General features: G+C 52.5%; 1 protein-coding gene across 3 annotated transcripts in view; it reads left to right on the forward strand.

The window, feature by feature from the left end:
* Nucleotides 1-13,561, forward strand: part of WNT5B (Wnt family member 5B) — a 67,659-nt gene that overhangs the window by 44,345 nt on the left and 9,753 nt on the right. For all 3 annotated transcript variants that reach the window (XM_072039779.1, XM_027467202.3, XM_072039776.1), the window contains exons 2-3: nt 7,872-8,020; nt 8,672-8,919. In XM_072039779.1, the coding sequence (XP_071895880.1) occupies nt 7,941-8,020; nt 8,672-8,919 (328 nt within the window). In that variant the 5' untranslated portion in view covers nt 7,872-7,940. The remainder of the gene's footprint in view (nt 1-7,871; nt 8,021-8,671; nt 8,920-13,561) is intronic.

The raw sequence follows: 13,561 nt of genomic DNA on the forward strand, positions 1-13,561 counted from the left end.
TGGGAGGATAAAGCCCCCAGCAGTGGAGTTCAGGATGTGCGAAGGGTAGCGCTGCGCTCAGAAACACTCGGGATGGGTGGAGAGCCAGCCTGGTGGCAACTTGTGCTGGCTTCTTTGTTGATACAAAGCAAGTTTTTGCTTTTGATAGCCCTGCTGGGCTGGCAGAGCTGTGGAAGGAGAAGACCGGTTCTGCTCTAGTGTCTGTATCAGCAGCGAAAACGTCACAGTGCAGTTCATGCTGAGGAGAGAAACAGAAAGAAAAAAAGAAACACATAGCTTTTTTTGGAAAGCTTTTGGATAGCTTTGGCAGTTAAAGTATCTATATAATATGCTTTGAAAACTGAGTCAAATTCAAAGTCATTGAAAAGGAATAAATTCGAGTAAAGTGCACCAGTGGTTTGGGTTACTTTTCCAGTTCTGTTCTCTTTCTTGCTCAGGAAAGGATTTACAAAGCAGCAAACGCTCGTTGCTACACTGAAAACTTCCTCTGTTCCAAGTAGGTGATTTTACAGCAGTGCCTTCCAATTGAATGCTTTGTTACTATTCTTTTTTTTTTAAGATTTATATTTAATTACTTTTGTTGTTGTTGTTTACTACCATATTCTTGCACGTCAGGCCTTGGACTGATTCCCCAAGGGCTTTGGTAGCAATATTGGGCTAAGTAGCTCCCGTCCAAGATGCTGGTGCTCACCCTCTCTGCTGTGCCCTTTCCAAAGGCACTCGGTTGTGCCTCATCCTCATCACAGCCTCATCACAGCTGCATGCTGTGAAATTGGTCAGGGATTGGAGCCACAATCCCCGAGCCTCCAAGGCATGGAGCTGTCCTTGCAGTGCCAGCGTGGCTCCGTGCGAGTTCACGTCGGGCGACAGTGGCACTGTCTCAGTTCAGACCCCCAGCCACACATTCCTGCCGCGCTCTGTCAACCAGCCAAGGCAATTATATTAAGTAAAACCTGGTCTTTTCTTTCTGTAAGTTCAGTTCTGAACCTTTTTAATGCCCTGCCCTCGCTCACTGTGGGGCAGATGGAAATCAGTACCGGTACAGGACCAGGGGCAGGCAGACGGGAGCCTGGGACTAGTGCCGATGTAGATCTGCGTATATCACTGCAGAGCTGCTTCTATCTGCTTCTGCCATCTCCTTGCAAGAGCAGTGTCCTGCGGCACAGGGCTGGGATGAACTCCCGGAGGTGGGAGAGAGGTATTTATTGCCCCGGTAATGCCGCCAGCAGGACCATATTGTCAGGCTGCAGCCTCAGTCTTGGCGTACCGAGCTTGAAGGGACGAGCTGGCGCACGAACAAATGGGTGTGAGCTGACCGTGAGTGCATTCAGGCTGGAAATTGGAGAAGGAGTCACAGCTTTTTCACATGGCGAGACTGCAGACAGCGACCCTGCATAAAACAAGCAGCTTTCAGGATGCTCAAAAAGTTTGCGTTATGGGATCGTATAATGTGTTCCCAAAAAGAGGCACAGCCCCTTGTTCCTAATATCCACTTAAAGTGGAAAAAAAGATTAAGAAAACTTTTTAAAAAGTAGTGATTTATCTGAACAGTTTAATTAAATCAGTGCAGATCTTACTTTTGAAGGCTTTGCTTTTGGTTTAAAGGGTAACTAACCTACACAACGCTGATGTACTGGTACAACTCCTTCAGATTCAGTTTGCATGAAGGCACATTTTGCTGAGCGTTTATATCCGCAAACTCTTTCTTTAAGAAGGTAATGATATTAAAATAGCATTTTGGAAACAATCTTAAGTACACTTTTTTTTCTGCAGTTGAATTGTACATGTGTGACTGGTGCTAAAATAAGGGTGAGATATAAAACAATCTTTTCCATACAAATGTATATGCAGCCTAGTCTATTTCTGAGACAGTTTGAGCAGGTTTAACTTAAATCTGTTGCATCCAGAATTAACAAGACATTCCTACCCTGGATGGAAACGTCATGTGAAGAAGATAGATACGTTCTGAAATTGGTTAAATCGGTATAATCTTCTGATATAGATAGTGCTTTATATATAGTTTCAGCATTTTCTGCCTTTTTTTTAATACTCAAGCTTAATAAGCATGCTTGGAAAATGTTTTTTTTTTCTTTGTTTTGGAAACAGCGATAACTATGTAGATGATTCAGTTCACTGGGACATTATTCCCAAAATGTTTTGTTTATTACTTGTGGCTTTGAATGCACTGCACTTGAGCAGGAACAATGTTTAATTGAGGGCAGAAGTATCTGGTGGTCTGAGAAATGGAAAAAAAAAGAAGTATATTTTAATGTTGCCCCTGATTCAGCAGAAGGGGTAGGTGTGTGCTCACCTCTAAGCGCCTGGTTTAAAGCTGTGCTGAACGGAGATCAGGCAGCACCAGGCAGACTGGTTTGAACCTCTTAGCCAGCCCTTCCCGTACCTCTTTTGCCCCTCGTATAAGCTAAGGGAAAAAATAGTTTCTGCTAGTGCTGTGGGGTCTAATGTGTGGTGCTTGGCAGTTCTAGAGCGGAGGAAGAGCCGATCATTGATGTTATTCTCATTAGACTGGACTTTGTAAGAACGTCTTTGAAGATGAATAGGAAGGAGAGCGAAATTAAATCTGATTAGAATTTATTCCATGGCTTACTGTTTCCCTTGGAAAGGCGTGTATCGAGCTTTGCTGGGAATGATTTAATAAAAGGAGCTGACAGGAGGCTGTTGATCCAAGTCGGATGGATCCGGTCCCTCTGACCTATGTTGAGGTCCAGGGCTGAGCAGTAACTGTGTTTCCCCCTGGCCTTTCACTCCCAGGTAGCTACGAACCACTGCAGCAGCAGCTGATCTGTGTTTTAAATCCTCAACTGCCTTTGCCAGTTAATGTAATTATTCCAGAGCGTGGGACACGCTGAAAAGGAAAATACACTCGGAGCAAAAATGAGGTCCAGACCTGTGGGATGCAGAGACGTAGATCCTTTTGGGAGGGACTGGGGGAGCCACACAGCGCCTTGGGGAGGATGAAGGGTGCTCTGTGCTTCACAAGGTCAGGCTGAGGAGGGAAATGCTTAAAGTCACCCAGCTGTTGCCTTCCCCTGGCCTGTTCTGAAACCTCCGCAGAGAGGTGGCTTTGACTTGTCTTGCCCTTCACTGCGATGTTGCTCGTGCTGTCGGAGAACTTTGTCCTGTTGTCCTGCCTGACTTCCAAGGAGGACCAACATTCCTGTTTGTAGGCACCATAAGCTGAGCCCTGGCCTCCTGGGTCTGCTCCGAGGAGCCTGGGGAGCTCTGAGGGAGAAATTATTTGGGTGAATCAAGGAGCTGAGATGGGGTGTCTATCTGGCAAGTAGACCGTGACATTGCGTGCATGGTAAATAAGCCACGGAACAGCCATCAGATAATACTTACTCCTTTATTTAAAGACATGCATTTGTAAGATTATGGCTACGTGTAGTGGAGCTTGTCTAATTTCATACAGGCTTGTCCGTGTAAATAAATGACAGTAGGAAGGTTTTGGTTTGACATCAAAGGCTATTTGATGCAGCCCTATACACTCCGGGATTCTGAAAGTTGTGGGAACAAAAAGGGCAAAATTTGGGCCAAATCGTGTCTCAGCCACGAGGCATTACAGCAGAGTGAAGCTGATCTTGCTTCAGCACAGGCGGCTGCTGTGGGTGCTCCACAGGTTGCAGCTGAGTCTCCTGCACCTTCCTTTGGACCACCGGCTGCAGGTCTCCAGCAGCCAGGCTGGCTTAATGAGAAGCTGTTTTTACATCTTCTGGTTTCAAATGGTAGAAAGATTTAACACCTGGCCTCTTTTGTTGTTTTTGATGCTTCTGCTTTTCTTGCTGCCTTCCTCCCTTCTTGCTCTCCTTGGCCTGGCCCTTCAGGGACGGCTGCCGCCGGGGCTGTGAGCCTGGCAGGTATATCTTGGCATTTGTGCCCTACACGGCGTGGTGACCCTCAGACCGAATGTCATTGGCCCAGGGAGGCATGGAAAAATGAAAGAGCAAGGTAGCGGTGAAAGGAAATCTGGATCTGTCAGCAGGGGTGGCAGGTGATGAGATGCAGAAGAAGGTAGCACATGAGCACATCGGAAGATAAAACCGAGCTCGTAAGTACCGAAAGAAACCAGCGGGGCATAGACAGGAATAATCTGCCCTTCCAGCGGAGACAGACGGTGTGCAACAAGTCAATGTCAAGACAAAGAGGCAGGCCTGAAGGACTGATGTGCTGGGGTGCTCTGAGGAGGTTTTATCACACCATCTGTAATGCCCCAGCTGGGCCTGGGCCTGCGGAGGTGACTCTAGCTGCTGGTTTAAGTAATAATTGTGATACAAATGAAGTAGCACATTTAGGTCAGCAAATGTGGGAAAAACCAGCATGGTGGCACAGTGCTAAGGGTCAGCAGCAGGGGAGCAGAACAGATCCCAAACAAGCGTGGGGAGGGGGATAAAAGATGGTGTGGGATTCTGGGTGAAAGCTGCAATGTAGCTGCAAGGGATTGCTTTAAAAAAAAAACTACACTCCCTCTAAAACTGGTTGAGCTGAATGGGCAGGTGTGTGACTTTAATGAGATTCCTGAAGTCTTAGTAAGACCTGTGGTTAAAACCAAGCCTGGCTGCCAGAAGCAGACGTGTGGCAGGGCAGGGCAGTGCGGTGCATCTCTTGGTGCTGTCAACGCGTGAGTCCCCAGCGCAGAAACGGAGGGCAGGGACTGACACATGTAAACCCTCCTTCCTGGGAATGGTTCCCTACGCATCTCTACTGGCTCCTCGAGTAGACGAGACTCTACTTAAGTGAATATTTTTCCCATCTCGAGTAAGTGCCTTATGTCAGCCTGGAGGGAGAGAGCAGTGAATGTTTCTGGATGCACTGGATGTTGCAAGGCATGAGAAACAGGCATTGAACCACAGTCAAGTTGCAAAAATAAACAGGAACTTGAAAGAGGCTCTTGATCATAACAGGAAGAATGCATGTCCAGTTCTCCCCAGTCTGGGAGAAACTGGGCCAGATGCAGAAATGGTGAGCATTTGCGTTGCATGGAAAGAGATGTACATTTTCCTTCAGCTCTCCATATGGCACTCGGTAAAGGTATGTGTGGCACTTGGGGACATCCCAAACTTAAAAAAAAACACTAAGTATAGCACAAGGAGTTTGCGTGAATAACTCTCCGTTTCCAATTTATCGGGGCTGTCTTCCAGGGTTCAACTTTTTCACAGTCTGCCAAATCTTTGGGAATGATCTCATGGACGCGACCTCCCATTCTTTCCTGGAGCCTTGCAGCTTCGCTCGGGCGCACGCGGCACGAACCGCGTTGGGAAAGTGGAGGTCGTTCTCCAGCCGCGTCAGTGTGGCTTTCAAAACTCGACGCATAAGCTTCACACATGGCTGTCGCCTCTGAAAGTTGAACAAACAGGGACACTAATTTTAGGCAGCACGGGAGACAGTTGCCTAGGGCAGGAGGGGCTTGAATGCAGTGGGGTGCCAAGGCTTTGGAGGATCACCTCCCTCTCCTGCCCGGCACCTCGCTGGACCTCTTCATCTCAGCTCCCCAGCAGTCCCCTGCCCCTCAGCCCTCTTCTGTGCCAAATTTCGCTGATGTCTCCCACCCAGCCTTGCTTTGGCAAACACCCTTGCCAAAGCTGTTAGAATCAGCCCTGCACTGGGGCTTGAAAAGTAACTCAGGCCTTTTATTTATAAAACCGAAATCCCATTTTAAAGACTTGCAGGGTGGGTAGAAACAGAAAGCAGTGAGGTAGGGGGATCAATGGCATTCTTCAGACCGCCGGCCGAATACTTCGCAGCTTTTGGTTTTGGTTTGGAAGCTGCTGGCTGAGGCAAAATGCCTGCAACAACACCTCACCTGCTATTACCACTTTATCTGGAGTCATAAACACGGTCAGTGAAGAAATTATTTCCAGGACCTTGAAGACGACTCACTTCCGTAACCCACAGTCACTCTCGCCAGCGGCAGACTCGAGCAGGAATTCAGTTTCAGACATTTTCCACTGAAGCATCTCCTTCAGTTGCCGCCTTTGACAGGATATTAGCTTGGCTGGATAAGTGATCTTATCCCATACAGCAATTTTTGAGTCTCGTGTTTCAAGATAAGACGGAAACATGCTTTGCTTGTGCTTGTTGGTGGTCAGGGCACTGCTAGTAGTATTCGCAGCGCTTTGCTGTTGTTAATCATCAGCTGCCTTTGAATATTAATAACTGAGATATTTATTTAGTGCCGCGTGTTTCTAGACCAGGCTCCATGTGAGCATCTCACGGGCTTTACTGAAGGGTTTCCAGTCTGCCCATGGCAGCTGGTGGTACATCCACGTTGTGCTCCGTGAGGATCGGGAAGCACATGGGCAGGTGCCATGTGGCGTTCCTGCCCGGCAGGGACACGGGGCGCCTCGCTGCTCCTCGCTCCTTTCTCAGTACCCATGAGGAGAGGTGGTGAGGGCGAAGCTCGGAGGTACACCTCTCCCGTCGTGTCTTTTGTTTACATCGTGCATCTTGTGTCTGTGCGTGAGACAGCAAGGGCTTTGTCTCTGTGTTTTGTTTTGTTTTTCGCCCTAATCCTTCCTTCTGGCTGTGTTGGAATGGAAAGGTGGCACGCGCTCTTCTCCGCCAGCAAAAAGATTTTCTGTATCCGAGGCTGGCTTGGAAATTCTTTAGGTGACATCACGCCGTGTCTGTGCAGACTCATTGTTTGTCATGGAAAAGCCATTCATCCATACACAACTTCCTTCCTCCCCAGACTCCCAGAGATAAACTTTCCATTCTGCCTGTTCCCTATAGAAACAGACCCCAAACACGTATGCCTGGCTACGCACACAGACACCTCGCCACCCCTCCGCCACGCTGGGGGCTGCGGGAGGAGGGAGAGGGAGGCTACCCAAGATGGGAATAAAGTCACCCTGTTTTCCTCGGCCGTGGATCCTGCTGTGCCCGAGCGGCAAAGCTCCCCTCCCGCGGAGGCAGCGGGTCACACAAGGCTTTTTTTGTCCCGCTGCTCATTCTGGCGCCGGCGGCCGCACATCTGCCTGCCAGGTGAGGCGGCCACCAGCTGCAGGTACAGCACATCTGGACGGGGCAGGCAGCAGCGGGTTGTGCTGCCAACAAACGCCGCGATTCCACCGTGGCGGGCGCGAGGAATTCGATAGAAAATATACTTGGGCAGCCCGAGCTGCCCAGCCTGGTGATTCACGTCTCGGGCGGCGTTGGTGGGGAGAAATGAAAGAAAGGGCTGGGCGCTGCTCGCGGCTCTCGGGCCACGCAGGAGGGGACCCCCGGGGACCCCCGCATCCAGCTGGGGTCACCGCGGCGGGGGGGAGGCTGCCTGGGGATGGCGTGGGTGCAGCCGTGTCCCCCCAGGTCCCCAGTGGGATGAGCAGAGAGGGGAGCAGGGGCGAGAGGAGCCTTTGAAGCCTTCCTCTCGCCCACCTCCCCTTGCCCCTAAGGCCATCAGGCGGAGCTGCCGGACCCCGGCCCCTCACCCTGCCCGGGGGGCGCAGGGCCGGGGGTGCCGTGTGTGTGTCTGTGTGTAGGGGGGCGACATTTCCGAGCCGCCCCCTGCATTACAAAGGCGGCGGGGCCGCTTTGATGCTCCCCGACGGCTCCCCGCACACCTGCCGCCGAGGGGCACCGGCGGGGAAGGGAGGAGGGGGGGGGGGGGCACATCAAAGCCGGCCGCCACCCCCATCCCAAAAACACCAAATCCCCCCCCCAAACCCCACACATCTCCCCCCCTTGAGCGGCCCCGGCTCCTCGGGGGCTGCCGTCGGGGGGGCGCGGCCGGGGGAGGGGGCGGCGGGGCGGGCCGGGGGGCGGCCGCCGGCGGCAGGGGGCCGTGCTCGCCGCGCCCCCGCCGCACGCAGGCCCCGCTGCAGGGCTTCTCCTCCGCTCCTCTCCCTCCGCAGGGCGCCCCGTCCCGGCGGCAGGCTCCGCGGGGGCTGCCCCAGAGCCGCCGGAGCCCCCCGCAGCCCACCATGACGGGGCCGAGGCTGGCACTCGCCGCCGCGCTCCTCTGCAGCTGCACCTCGCCGGTGGCCGACGCCAGCTCCTGGTGGTGAGTTTTTTTTTGGGAGGGGGAGGCAGCCCCAAAATGCTTTTGTCCCCGGGCTGGGGGCCGGGGGTGGGAATCGTCCCAGGGAGGGGGGCTTGGTGGGGAAGTTGGCTGCCGGCTCCGTCCCGGGTTGCTCTCGCTGCTGCTCGCTTCTTGCGAGGTCCCCCCCCTCCCTCCCTCTCCAGCCCCTTGCCTGGGTTTTGGGGAGGTGGGACGCGGCCCCTCTCCCGCAGGAGTTTCAAGGGGGGCTTTGTGCGGGGCTCTGGGCGAGGGGGAAGGCGTAAGGAGGGGCTGGGTAAGGTTTCCGAGCCGCTGCCAAAAAGCAGCCGCGGAGCCCCTTCCCCGAAGCAGCGGGAAGCTCCCCGGGCTGGAGGCATCGCCCAGCGGCGGTCCCGCACGGAGCGGCAGCCCGCTTTCCCCTCCTGCAGAGAAAAGAGCCGAGCTTTCCCTCTTGCTCCCATTCCCCATCCCAAGTGGTTCAATTCGGGTTTGGAAGGAGCCCGTGCTCCCCTCCTGAGCAGGGCTCCTGCCTGGCACAGCACGGAGGGAGGCAGCTGACAGCCGAAACGCGGCCGGCCTTCGGCAGCTTGGCTGGGGAAAGGTGCTGGGGCCTCCCCCGGCAGCCCCCCGTTGGACGCCCTTCTCTCCCCGCAGGTCTTTGGCCATGAACCCCATCCAGAGGCCCGAGATGTACATCATCGGCGCCCAGCCCGTCTGCAGCCAGCTGCCGGGGCTGTCCCCCGGGCAGCGCAAGCTGTGCCAGCTCTACCAGGAGCACATGGTGTTCATCGGCGAGGGGGCCCGCAGCGCCATCAAGGAGTGCCAGTACCAGTTTCGGCAGCGCAGGTGGAACTGCAGCACGGTGGACAACACCTCCGTCTTCGGCCGGGTCATGAAGATAGGTAGGAGCACCCCGCGTTTGGGCCATGGCAGTGGGGGCACGCTGGGTGTCCCCCTGCAGCTGTCTCCCTTCCTTTGAAATTGTGTTTGGGAGCCAAGCCCCGTTAGCTCTGCTCCTAAAGCTCTCTTTAAGGAGCTTTTCCATGCCCTGGTGTTGCCCGCACCGGAGCGGAGGCAGCAGCACACCTGAGCCGCAGCTGGGGCAGGGGGCATCTCCCCTGGGGGGCCGTGGGGAGGTGAGGACGAGGGGGCTGCTTTTGTTCCCTGTGCTTGCTGAGAGGTAGGGAGGGAAGAAGCTGGAGCCAGGAACAATGGACCCACCTTATCGTCCCCAGCATCTGGAGTTCCCTTGGACGGGGAATGCAGCCCTGAGATGCGGGAAATATGGACTCCCCGGCTTGGGATTGCCCCCCTCCTCCCTTTTCTGCTGTTTTCTGTGTAAACCGAAGGGATTTTTATAATTCCTGCCCTGCTGGCCGAAAGAGGCGCATTGACAGGCCATTGCTGCACTTGAATTGAGGTGTGACCTAGCTGCATTGTCCCGGCTCCTTTTGAAATGCAATCATCTGATGGCAAGAAACTGAGAAATCCGGGCTCGGTTTGATGTGTCCGACAGCCAGGACAATAAAGAAAAGGTGTTAAAACAGCCGCTTACACACACACGCACACGCACCAGCCTTTGTGTGAGGGGGTTTTGTTTCCCACCCACAAAGCTCTCAATGAAGAATCCAGGGCCAGCGCTATTCCTCACTTGTAAAGTCGGGGAAAACACTTAATAGGGGATGGAAAAAAAGACCTCCTGCGGCCCCAGCTGCCCCCAGCGTTGCTTGCACCTTTTTGGCCTCACTCTCAAAAAGCAGCACGGGGAGCAGAACACCCGGAGATGCATCTTTAATGCCTCTGGGGCATCAGGGCAATAGGGCACTGGGGCAGCCGAGTCCTGTGATCACTTCCATTCGCTCCTGAAATGATGTGGCATCATCCTGGAGAATTTCAGGGGCTTTCCCGCACGTGCTGCTCTGTCTCTCAGAATCCCTAATCCAGCCCGTCGGAGCCGTTCAATTCCTCCCCTCCTGCCCATCTGTCCAGCTCACACCCCAACAAATCCCTGCTTCTCTGGGATGCTCCCCTGGGAAGCGCTGTTTCCTGACACATACTTTCAGCTGCTGACACACATCCAAGGCATCTGCGCATCCTTGATCTCTTGCTGCCTGATACCAAGGGTGGTGGCCAGATGAGGCTCTGTGCGATCCCAGGCTGTTAAAACTTGTGCTTCAGGGCACAAACACTGAAATTTCAGCCACCAGAGGAAAAGGACAGCAAATACCCCTCCATCTCTCCCTTCTGGTTTCCCTCCCTCCCATGTAACTTAAAATCCCAAAAAACAGGGCACAGTTCAGATTCCCAAAGAGATCCTAGTGACCCCACAAGGATGCATGAAAAGAGCAAACCTCATCCTCTTCTTCAGTACCTTCCTGCAGCCCCAGCTAGGTCCGATGGATAAGTTCAAACCTGAAAAACAGAAAGAGGAAAAAAAAAAAAAAAAAAGGAAGTAAGTGTGATCTGAAGGGAAAATAAAGATCAGAGCTGGAGGATGAAAAGCAGTCAGGAAGGATCAGCGGGTGTATGAGAAGAAGAGAAGAGCATGGATATTAGAAGACAGATGATAGTTCCTTTTTAAAATGGATTTGATGCCATTAGCTTAAATTGAGAGTAGATTTGGGGTTTGGTGAGGAAGGAGGCGTTGTGGTTATGTGGTGGCTGTGTCCAGTAGTCCTGCTGTTTGGTTTGTGTGTGTGCACGCCTGTTTGCTAGGACTGTTGGACCTCTGGCAGGGATCTGCTGATGGTGGGGTCTGTGAGGTGATGGCCTGTGGTTGCCCCTGTTCCAAAACCTATCCTAGCAAGGAGTTTTGAACCTGGCTCCTCTAGACCCCCTACTTTGATCAGTCAGAGTGTGTTCAGAAGGTGATGTTTGTTCCCCAGTGCAAGAAAATTGTCACCAAAGGAGGCCTGGAGTGCTAGAGAGCTTATGAAGGTTCACCACTGTTGTCTAAGTCGGCAGTAAGTTGCTGCAGAGGGGGATGCTGCCTCTGGTTTTACGTTTTCTGAGTTTGTAATGGAGCATCGCTCGTCATTTCAGCAAGTCCATTTTCCACACTAGCGAAGAAAAACCCTCTCAGTCTCTCAGGTCACGTCAGCTATAAAGTCATTCTTCCCCGGGTTCATTCACACCGTGTGCCTGTCTCTTGTTTTCAACCCCTAAGCCCTAGTCCTGGACCAGAGCCCTCTTGCTGTACGCTGTGCCAGCAGCACGAGAAGGGGCTGGAGACCAGAATATCTGCAAGAGTGCAAAGGCATGCCAGAGAGACATGGAGAGGGGGGGAAGGAGATAAGGACCCAGAAGGTGTGCAGTGTGCCAACAACCTTAGGCTGCCCACCCACTGATGCAGGCATGGCATATGTTATGTGATTTCTTGAGCTGCTCTGGGTTGTGGGAGGGGAGGAGAACCTGCCCTGGCCAAGTCCAAAGCCTGGGAGAAATTCGGGAGAGCGTTCGCTCAGAAACCTGGAAGATTGGTTTCCTTTCCACCTCACAGAGCTTGGCTCAGCTCGGAAACGGGAGACCTGCTCGGTCTGTGTTTAATCATTACACCTTCATTTTGTGCATTTTATAGAGGCGAGGCAGGCCAATGATAGAAAAAATTTTCAGGGGCATCTGTAGCACAGAAGTCAGCTGCTTTCTAACACTGATATTTCCTCGTGTTTGTGTTATCGTGAGAATTGCCCTTAGCTTTTGGATGTGCCCTCTGCCTTGTTCAATGACAATACCCTCTGATGTACAAAAATTATCCTTCTGAAGTTGCTTCGTGTCCTGTCCGTACAGATTTTAGACTGCATATGTGTGTATATACACACCTAGAAGTTACATACAGATACAGTCCTTAATTCTGTGTTTATATGGGAGAAGACAGAGCATCCAAAAAGGTAGTGTTAGTATTTTCTTGGGGGAGAAGAGAATATACAGCCTGTAATCTCCTTCAGCACAATCCTAAGTGCAAGACTGGGGTTTCCAGGTTAGTCCAGTCCTTTTTGGAGCCAAAGATTTTTATCTCTTCTGCCTTTTCAAATGCAAAAAGGAGAAAAGGAGTCATAAAAGACCAGAACAAAGAAATACTTTTCCTTGAGACAGGAAAACTAGGGAATTAAAAAAAAATCATTTGAAACTGCATTTTTTCCATCAAAAAAAAAAAATAGAGTAACACATTTTTATCTCTTTGACTTCGGTCGCCCCTCTGGGGTCAGTCCTCTTCCCTTTTCCTTCTTCCAGCTCTGGAAGGTCAAGCGGCAGGCGGAGGAGGGCAGCAGAGCCCCGTGCTCAGCCCGGCCGCCAGCCTCCCTCACCTGGCAGCACCAGGGCTACAGCACCCATGGGGCACCCACTGCACAGGAGACTTTCGCTGTGACTGCAAGGTTAGGGAAAAACACAGGACAGAGATGACAGCGGGGTGAGTTTCAAGATGAGCTGACATCCCAATGCTTTTTCAAGGCTGGGTGTGTGGCAGGAGAGCAGAGACAACGCAGTGAGGGATCCAGCCAAAAGCTAGGGTGTATCAGCCCCCAGTTGCCAGCTACAAATTTGCTTTGTATTAGCACGGGATGCCATGCACGCATCCAATCCTGCCTCCCAAACCAAGAGGACATCAGCTGAGCACCGTGGTTTGTTCCTCTTTGAGTGCAGCAAGGAGGGAAAACCACTGCTGCCAGCCTCCACGTCTGGGCTGGAATCGCAAGCAAGCCGTGAGGATCCTAAGCACCTGGAGTCATGCAGACTCTTTGAATAAAGTGCAACCCTGGGAGCTCCTCTGTGTGATGCAGGTTGTCAGTATGAAGGCTGGTATGGCCACAGGGCTCCCACCACACGGGCATAGGCTGGTAGTGGTTAAGTGCACGTTGGGTGTTACCTTAACACGGCCCATAATGTGCGAAAATCGACACTGGTTGCTGCAGAAGGACCACGCGGCCCCTCTGAGCTGGATTATCTCGACCAGGAGTCACTCCTCTTTGCTTCTTGGACCAGGAAGGTTCTGGGGACATAGTCCTCTTCCTTATGACCTGCTAGTGAGGTCCTCCCTTCAGTGCTGTGTGTCCCCGTTTAATCAGTCCTGGTGCACGTGGCAGAAGCCCTAAGCATACAGCCCTCATTTAGGGAAAAATAAATAAATCCCAAGGTGTTCTGCAAGGTGAGTGCCGTTCACAGCCTCACCTTTGTCTTGGGTCATTACCGCTAAGCTGGTGATAAGCTGCTAATAATTGCAGATTGTCCGCACATGCAAATTGGAGCAGGAGCATACCAAAAGCATCAGCTGGGTCCTCCTGCTGGGGGAGCTGGCATTGAGCGCAGGTGACAAACTGTTCTCGGGGCATCTGCCCTCTAAGTCATCCTAATTTGCTCGAGAGCATCCAGAGGTCACCTCTTGCTGGGATTTGGTGTACGCAGCTCTTCAGGATGGGGCTGCTCATTCCAGTGAAGCTCTGGCAGTTGTTGCCTTTATCACCTGGAAGCGTGGTGACGCACGCGATGACTCTGGAGGTGTTGGTTTAGGTATTTATTGCAGTGTGTGGTGATAGTGCAGGTGTGGAT

The sequence above is a fragment of the Anas platyrhynchos genome, chromosome 1, assembly GCF_047663525.1.
Source record: "Anas platyrhynchos isolate ZD024472 breed Pekin duck chromosome 1, IASCAAS_PekinDuck_T2T, whole genome shotgun sequence".
In the NCBI taxonomy this organism is placed as follows: Eukaryota; Metazoa; Chordata; class Aves; order Anseriformes; family Anatidae; genus Anas; species Anas platyrhynchos.